Here is a 9,245-nt window from a genome sequence, read left to right on the forward strand (position 1 = left end):
TGGATTTTGTTTGCATGACTTTATTCTCTTAAATGATCCCCTAATTTTAGAAATGTTCTACGAGCAGTGTTCTTAAGAAAAGGTACTTTTGGGGCGCCTGGGTGGTTCAGTCAGCTAAGCGTCTGACTACAGCTCAGGTCATGATCTAGCAGTCCATGAGATTCAGCCCCGCATAGGGTTTTGTGCTGACAGCTCAGAGCCTGGAGCCTGTTTCAGATTCTGTGTCTCCCTCTCTCTCTGCTCCTCACCCACTCATGCTCTGTCTCTCAATCTCTCTCTCAAAAATAAATAAAAATTTTAAAAATTCAAAAAGAAAAGGTACTTTTATTTCATCTTATTAAAAAAAACCCTTAATTGATTTCAAATATATTTTATATTCACTTTTCTTAATTCTTTAAAAATTAACATCTGTAAATGAGTAAGTTGGAGGCTATTACTATTTTTAAAATTACTATTTGGTGGCAAGTGTAAAAAACGTTCTATCCTTTTATTTTACAGAATGGATGAGTGCAAGTGATACCAATTTACACTGTAGTGTTTTGCATCATTACTTTTCCTTCATTTGAAAACCTGAAAGAGCCACATTTTTGGATTTTTAAATGTCAATTCATAGAAATAATTTCCACAATTCTTAGGTTCCATATGTCTTTAAAAATATGACAGGTGAAAAAAATACATTATTTTTGGGGAAAACTACGTTCTAACTTCTAATTATTTCCCACTAATCCATTTTCCCCTATTCTTTACCTCCCTCCTTAGTAAAACAGATATTTTAAGTAAAAACAGAAATTTATGTTTCTATTTAAAGCCTACAAGCAATTTGGGGCACCTGGGTGGCTCAGTCAGTTAAGCATCTGACTTTGGCTCAGGTCATGATCTCGAGGTTTATGAGTTCAAGCCCCGCATCAGGCTCTGTGCTGACAGCTTAGAGCCTGGAGCCTGCTTCGAATTCTGTGTTTCCCTCTCTCTCTGCTCCTCCCCCACTCATGCTCTCTCTCTCCTTCAAAAATAAATAAAAACATTAACTTTTTTTTAATTTTTTTTTCAACGTTTATTTATTTTTGGGACAGAGAGAGACAGAGCATGAACGGGGGAGGGGCAGAGAGAGAGGGAGACACAGAATCGGAAACAGGCTCCAGGCTCTGAGCCATCAGCCCAGAGCCCGATGCGGGGCTCGAACTCACGGACCGCGAGATCGTGACCTGGCTGAAGTCGGACGCTTAACCGACTGCGCCACCCAGGCGCCCCACATTAACTTTTTTAAAAAAAGTCTACAAGCAATTAAAACAACAGTAGCATCCTGACTTGGGAACAAGGAGAATATCTTAATGCTAAATATTTCCAAGGAAACAGTGTTTGATTTTATTGAAGACAAACACAGCTCATGTACTAATGCAGGCAATAGTTTCCCTTAACCTTTTCTTTTTAAAGATAAGAAATCTATTCCCAGGATTAATATTTCTCTTCTTTTATTCTTGGGAAGATATATGCTGGAGGATAGTAATCTATTTACCTTTTGTTATGCATACAAAGAGCCACGCCCATATATACAATCAATGTCTACATACAAACATAGGCTTGATTCACATATTCGACTTTGTTTAAATATCTGTAGCATCTAAATACTTGCTCTTTTCACATCCCACGCCCTCCACACTCACCCTGTCCACAATCTATTCATTTTCTATTGTTCTGATCAGGTGATAGGGATGAAACGTTTACATTTACCTATTAAATATTATTCTTTTTGAACACACCAATTAAAGTTAGAGAGAAAGCCACTGCTATGAAGGCCTAAGAGAAACTAAGGCCAAAGCTGCTTTCCCTACAAAGGCTTTGGTTGGGAATGGGATGGTAGCAACTTCAATACAAAGAAAGTCCCAGGCAGAGGCACCAACATTCCCTGAATTTTAATGAAAATGTTATGTAAATGCTATAACAAGGTTAATAAAGAGGTCATCATAAAAGCCAAATAAGCCTTAGTTATATTTTAAGAGAAAGAAAAGAGGCGGTAAAGGAAACAAATCTCTCAAATATGTATAAAATATATTTATCAATAATACATAGTAAAAATATTGATAGTACAGGTGTCTAGATCTATAAACTTATATAAGTATCTTCTAAAACATCTGTTTATGGCCCTGTCAAAAACTTTAGAGTACATTGCTAGTTGGTTTCTGTGTACTTTAATGAGAAAAGCTATAACATTTTAAACAATTCAAAATTCATATAGGATATTGAAATAGAAAGAGGTTAGTTGGTATGAACAGAAAGAGAACCAACAAGTTTAAGACTATATGTTTTGTGATTGTAGGTACATGTCTATGAAATCAGTATTATTTATGGAGATATGCCAATGGGCATACAAAGAACATGTAGTATATTTCATACACAACACTGGCATGTGCATTGTGCACGGTGCAGCTGTAAATAATCAGGCAATCGAAAAAATGCAGGATATTACATGTGATAATTATTACTTATTAAAGTGATTAAATAATTTTTCTTTGTCTAACAAGAAACATTTCAGAACATGAGTTGAGAATGGTTTGGCTGTTGGAGAGTTGTAGTTAAACGTCTTGCCTATTGCTTGATAAAAATCTACGAAAACAAAAAGTTGGATAAGTCTTGGATACAAGACTGTTGTCTTGTAGACAAAAGTTGGATACGTACAAAATCGTAAAATACAACTGCTTCTGATTTAGTAAATTACTTCTCGGCCATTACTCTGCTACAGATAATTGTCCCTTATTTTATGGAGGGCCTTGTGGCAAAATAATAGAGGTGAAGTGGTATATGGGAGTGGGAAGAAGAGTAATAAATTGAACTTTTCTTCCAAATGTCTCTGTGTAATGATTTTTTCTTTCCCCAAAGTCATATAGGAATGAATAGAATTCATCATTAGCGGGCAACACTAAGTGGACAACAGTTTATCGGAGTTTCTGAGCCCAAAGGGAACCTTAAGAAGGAGAGCACTTCTTACATTTAGTCATCTTTTCATCCTTCATCAGGTGAATGAGAGATCATCTACCAGAAGGTAATGGTCCCTGACCAGAAGAGGGGTGGTTGCATGGAAGCAAGATGAAAGCCTCAGCGAAGGTCTGGGTCCAGTTTCAGGAGGGGCTGTTTTAGAGAAAGGTCTGTCTGCTGGACTAGAGACAGATACTCCATTCAGAGAACATTAACAATATTGCAAGTCCTGAAATAACCCCCCTATCCCGCTGTGTTTCCCCAGGCCATTTCCCACCATTTGGGGTGTGTTTTGCTTGAGCATGGGCATGTGCAAGATAACAGGCCACGCTGTGAGTGTATGAAAGGCTAAAAGTCAGAGTGAGAGAATCAAGAATCAAAACAATGACTAATGATTTCTAACCTTAAGCAGAGCAGATGCAGTGCTCACCAGAAATGTGTCTCTATTTAAATGCTTCACTTCACACACCACACAATAAAGAAAGGAAGAAAGAAAGAAAAAAACAACGATTTTTTTGGAAAAATGTTTTATTTAAATGTTTTATTTTAAATCTTTTACGACAATAAAATATTGCGTCAATATAAACCCCTCGACTAAAACTGTTCACATCAAACATTACAGGGAATTGTTTTCTTTTTGACACCCGACTCATCTTTGAGTTTTCTTTTAAACATAATGCAGAATTTATTGAAAATAAATAATTGCTGGCAACTGCAATAGGCAATTTGAATAAAATAGTTGAAAAAGCAACTCTTAATGAAAATAGTGTTTATTATACATCAGTCACTAAATGAATAAACTAAATGATCTTTCTTTAAATTAATCACTTCAAAAACGTTTAATATACAAAACTGTACAGTTATAAAGTCGGCAGAAATATTTGGGTTAACTCAGGTTTGAACCAGAGCGCTTAACTGCGAAGAAAAAAAAAAAATTCAAACCAAAAAACCCTAACAGTTGTAAAACACGAACTCAGTGAGGGAAAACAAAACAAACAAAAAAATTCCAGAACGAAAACCCATCTACCAACAGAATGCAGAGGCTTCACAAAAAAGAAAATGGGTCCGGGATTTGAATTAACACATGTTCTTCAACCTGCAGCTGAAGGAGACACAGTGAGGTGGACCAGAGGCCTGGAAGCCCATACTAGCGCATCCTCCACAAGGAGTCCTGGGCTTTTTGGTCTTTAGGTAGTTTGAGGCTTTGTCTGCCAAAGCTGCACCTGAAGGCCAGGCCAGGCGGGCAGCCTAGGCATGCGGAGCCCCCAGCCAAGTCCCGCGGACTGTGTCTGGGTGTTGGGTGCTTGGCCGGCCCTGCACATGTGTGCTCATTAAGAATGAGGTGCCCTGTGGACCTGGCGTGTAGACAGGAGAGCTAGCAATAAAGCCAGAACAACTGTATATTTTTTGGATTTCTACACAGCCTAGAGAGATTTTATGTAGTTTTTGTTTTTGTAAATAGTAATAGGATACACGCATCTATCTACTCACACATTTCCACGCGCAGTCATGCACACACAGATTAAAAAACAGAAACAAACAAACAAACAAACAAAAACCCAGAAACCGAGCCGCCAGGGCGCTCGCTATCTAGCTTAATCCTCGCTGTGGGCTTCTACCAGCTGTGCTTGTCTGGGACGCAAAGACAGCTTCCCGTGAAACCACTCTGAGACAGCGGTATGTATACACCGGAGAGGAGGTGGTACGAAGCTAGACCAGAATCCCTATGACCTTTGCCAATCATTTCCTTGTCGTTCTGCACGGAGCAGAGAGCACCTGTCCACCACCCCACTTGCCATCCCTCCCCGATGGCTTCTCACTTGGAGAGCAGGTAGTGAACTGAAGGTGAACTGAATTGGGAGGCACTCAGTGAGTCTGTCGTCGCCAGCGTCTCGGGATAGTCGTTTCCAGCGAAAGCAAATATATGTGAATACAAAGTCCTTCGCCTACAAAGGCCAAGGTGGAGTCGCGCTAGTGGTCCTGGTGAGGCATGGGGCCCTTAGGGAGTTCTGAGTGAAGGCATTCCGGGCTTCAGTAGGTGCGCAGGTCTCTTAGCACCGCAGGCTGATCTCTTTTGCCGGGTGCTACAGCCAAATCCTTTTATGGCACACGGATCTGCGCTGTAGAAGCCTGCGAGGGCTCCACAGATCCGAGAGGGAGGGCAGAAAGCTTCAACATCGCCTCTCCTACTTCGCTGTGGTTTGCAAACCCAATAGGCTTGCCTATTCTGCCTATCCCAGGCATTGTGCCCTCCGAAAAATTACATATATATCTCCAATACCATCATCAACAACTCTCTCCATTGTACCTCTTCTCTCCATGCAGATTTAGGATAGGGGGTGGATGGACGGGTGGACATCTCTTCCCCTCCTCCTTCCAGTCCCCCTGCCTTTTTTAAGCAATTAGAAAACCATCAGCTCAATGAAGGAATAATAATAATAGCAACAATAATGTAGAGTGGCCGATTAGATACAAATTATCTCACAAATATTGTGTACAGCTTGTAGTAAAACACCGCAGACATTTAGAAACGCTATAGAAGTTTTAAAAAATGCAAAACTAGTCTATTGTAAAACAGATTTCACCTGAAATACAGCTGCTATAACCAAGGCGCTGAAAGGTTATTCAGAGGCACACATCTGTTTTCCCACCCCCCCTTCCCCATCCCTACCCCACCCCCACGTTACCCCACTCCTTGTTCATTAAAGAGAGGAGCAACCAAACAAACCTTACTCAAAGTAAACAATATGTTTTGATCAGCAGAAAAGGTTGGAGGAAACAGTCGCCCTGGCGGCAGGGTATGTGAGGTCCCCTCCTGAACTGCTTAACACTACTGTATATCAGCCTTGAGAAGCTGGAATGCGTGTGTGAGTGTGTTTCCTTTCTTAGTATAAGTTAGAATCCCCTATTGAAAAAAAAAAAAGGAAGAAAAAAGATGAGAGACTGAAGAGCCCTATCTGTATATCTAGCTATTGCTATCTCTCTAGATAGCAATAATAAAGCTGAAGTGAAAGGAAGAGAGTGGGAGAGAAAGAGAAATGCGCGCTGCTCCCAGTGCGGCCGGCCGCTTCCTTGCTTCCTGCAGTCAGAGATCGTGGCAGGACGTGTCTGTTTTCACGGTGTGTGAATAAACCTCATGCGGCTGCTGATCCCCTGGTGGAGTCATTCTTTTCTCTTTCTGTCTTCGATTACAAAACCAGACACGCACCACTTCTTTCTCCAACTGGAGGCTGTCTGCCAGCGAGGAAATCTCCTGCGCGGCAGGCTTGGGACACTTGAGGAAATGCGTTTCCAGTACGCCCTTGACACTCACCTCGATGGAGGTTCGCTTCTTGCGCTTGCGGCCCTGAGCAGCGATTTTGTCAATGCTGGTCGGGCTCCCAGTGGACGAATCAGCCTCCTCCAGCCACTTGTTCAGCAGCGGCTTCAGCTTGCACATGTTCTTGAAGCTCAGCTGCAAGGCCTCGAACCTGCAGATAGTGGTCTGTGAGAAAACGTTGCCGTACAGTGTGCCTAGCGCCAGCCCCACGTCGGCCTGCGTGAAGCCCAATTTGATTCTTCTTTGTTTGAACTGTTTGGCGAACTGTTCTAACTCATCCGAGGTTGGTGTCTCCTCGTCCGAGTGGTCCTGGCAGTGGTGCGAGCCTAGATCGCTGTGGTCTGGGGGATCCCGGAGCACCGGGTGTAGGCTCTGTGCGGAGGCGGAGGCCGGCGGTGGAGTGAGCCCTCCGTGCTCCAGCATGCCGCTCACAGTGAAGCCCGACTGGGAGTACACGTTAAGGGGTTGGCCGCTTGACGTGATGGACGGGTTCGGAGCCGGATTAGCCCCCCAGGCATTCGGATGGTTAGTGTGCGGAGAGTGGTGGGCGACGTGCGGTGAGCGGTGATGGATGATCGCACCCAGCTGTAGGTCTTCGCGTCCGGGCTTTACGTCCTGCTGGTCCAGAGGGTTGACGGCCAGTGTGGAAGACCATGGGCCTCCATCGCCCAGACTGGTCACCCAATGATGCCCAAGAGGATGCCCATTGCTAGGAACTCCCTGCAAGTAATCACTTTGGACAAGTTTCTGAGGGTTTCGGAAAGGACTCCCCTGCTGCATCCCTGCAGAGTCCGCGTGGACTAGGGAGCTAGAACTGAGAATGCTGTAGGGATTCGAGGCAGCTGTGGCCATGGTCGGTGAGGATCCCCTACTAGTTATAATGTGGCAAAGGGAGCAGCTTCAGCCTTTGACATCTATGGTTGGGGGGGAGCCAAAGCCGCAAGAGCGAGTTACCGGCACATGTGGTGACCAATTGCAGCACATCTCGGCCTGGCCAGCCACGGGCTTGGCCAATGGCCGCACGGGAGGCTGGGCTAACTTTCCAAATTAGGCTGGCGAAGCTTTAGAGTTTCAGTGAGATCTGAGCAGGAAGTAAATCAATCTTTGGGCTCCATTGGTTGCCTGGCGCTGAGTGGCAGCAGCTCATTTGATTAACCCTTTCCCCCTCCCTCCTACCTCGGACTTCATGGACATTTGTAGGAGAGGGGGAAGTATCAAAGGGGAGTGTGTTTGTGCATGTTTGGGGGGTTGGGGGAGATGGATAGGGGGTGAAGTAGAAAACTGGTTTTAGAATTCCTTTTGTATTATTTAGATTAATAGAAATCGTGAGAAAAATATTATATATATATATATACATATATAGTAAAATAGTATATATATATGTAAATATTAGTATTTATATATATACTAAGAAAGCAATATAACCAGGTGAAATGTCATCTAGATTTTAATAGATTGTTTTGTTTTTTTTAAATCAAATTCATTTAACATCCTGGGTTAGTTGTGTGCAGGGGACTGCAAACTAAAATCTTCCTACAAACTTTGAGCAAAGGGAATTAAGAACTACTTTGACTTGTTTTATTTATTTCACTTTATCATTTATGAGAAACTTGATACCAAGTTCAGAAAGCATCTAAGAAAGAGATGCCCAGCTTCTTCTGAAAATTTTGATTTAAGGCATGAAGAACTGGAAGATTTTGGGAAAATCTAATGTGATAAAAGGAAAATCTAATGTGATACTGGCAAAATTCATTTATTTTGAGGTTGGTCAATTGGATGACTTGCTTTTTATTACTACTCCATGTCAGCTCCCAACAGGGATCCCACAACTTCTTTCAGAGGCATTGCTTGCTGAAATGGGCAGCCATCCCTCACACTCACCTCAAACACTCATGGGACCAACTCTCATTAGGTCCATAGGGAAATGTTCTTGACTAAGGCACCTGATGTTCCCTAGTAAAATTGTTGTTAACAGGCACTGCTCCCCCTCACACTCCCGCTCCCAAACAAGCTGAAGTAAATAGGAATCCTTTAGTGTACCCTGAAAATTCAGAGAGAGAGAGACAGAGAGAGAGAGAGAAAGAGAGAGGAGTGATAGCAGGCTGTTTGGCATTAAGTACCACTCCCCCAACACACATCCCTATCAGCTTGAAAGTGCTTTCAGCTTGGGAGGACAGGACTGTTTTCACATTTTGGTTAGAGGAAACAAGGACAAGAAAGACTTGTACTCCTATGCATTTTATAAGTTAGGGGAAGGCAAGTCCCACTACTCCACAGCCTTGCTCAGAGGCGTTGCTTGTAAGCTGAATGCAAAGATTTTAGATTTGCTCTAGCTGAGAAAAGGCAACACGGGATACCCAGCTGGATTTCTGAATTATAAAAAAATGACCTTCCATTGCATAATTTTGAAGGTAACCTAGCTGCATAATTATATTTGAACTTACAGAAGACAGCATCAGAGTTCCTTTATTGGTTTGAAATTCCATTAAATATATTGCAAGAGCTACTAGGTTTAGCTTGATTTAAATTTGCATACATTTTCATATATTTAGCAGAAATAAAAGGAGGCTTGCAGCTACCAGAAAGTCATTAAGGCATTAGTGTCTCTAAGAAGACAGATCTGAAGAAAATGCAAGAAAATGAGAAAAAAAAAAAATAAAAACAAGGTGAGCTATTCTGCCATTACTTTATATAGATAAACAGCATCTATTTCCTGTGAAATGAGTAATTTCTCATGAGAGCAGATAGCGACAGGAGTTTATATTGGTAAATGTAAATTGTGTCTATTAAGCAGGAAAACCTGGGGTCTGGTTGAGATCTATTTCTTTCTTTCTCTCTCTTTAAAAAAAAAAAGGATAACCACTTAGCAGTTATTGGTAGAGATGATAATTTGCCATCTTCTCCCCCTCTTCCTTCTCACTGAAATTGTGGTTTCCTTTACTGGTGCCCTGTTGTA

The 9,245-nt window shown here is 42.1% G+C and overlaps 1 protein-coding gene across 1 annotated transcript; it reads right to left on the reverse strand.

Annotated features, from left to right (window-relative positions):
* Positions 1-5,693: 5,693 nt before the first annotated feature.
* POU3F4 (POU class 3 homeobox 4) lies at positions 5,694-7,231 on the reverse strand. Its single transcript, XM_040467908.1, has one exon. The coding sequence runs from the start codon at positions 7,139-7,141 to the stop codon at positions 6,056-6,058; it is 1,086 nt and encodes a 361-aa protein (XP_040323842.1). The 5' UTR covers positions 7,142-7,231; the 3' UTR covers positions 5,694-6,055.
* Positions 7,232-9,245: the final 2,014 nt, after the last annotated feature.

Source organism: Herpailurus yagouaroundi, unplaced genomic scaffold (genome assembly GCF_014898765.1).
Source record: "Herpailurus yagouaroundi ecotype Mexico unplaced genomic scaffold, PumYag 67623, whole genome shotgun sequence".
NCBI lineage: Eukaryota > Metazoa > Chordata > Mammalia > Carnivora > Felidae > Herpailurus > Herpailurus yagouaroundi.

Bases quoted from the DNA above. Each gene is read 5' to 3' on its own strand.
- POU3F4 (XM_040467908.1), bottom strand. From the start codon at position 7,141: ATGGCCACAGCTGCCTCGAATCCCTACAGCATTCTCAGTTCTAGCTCC.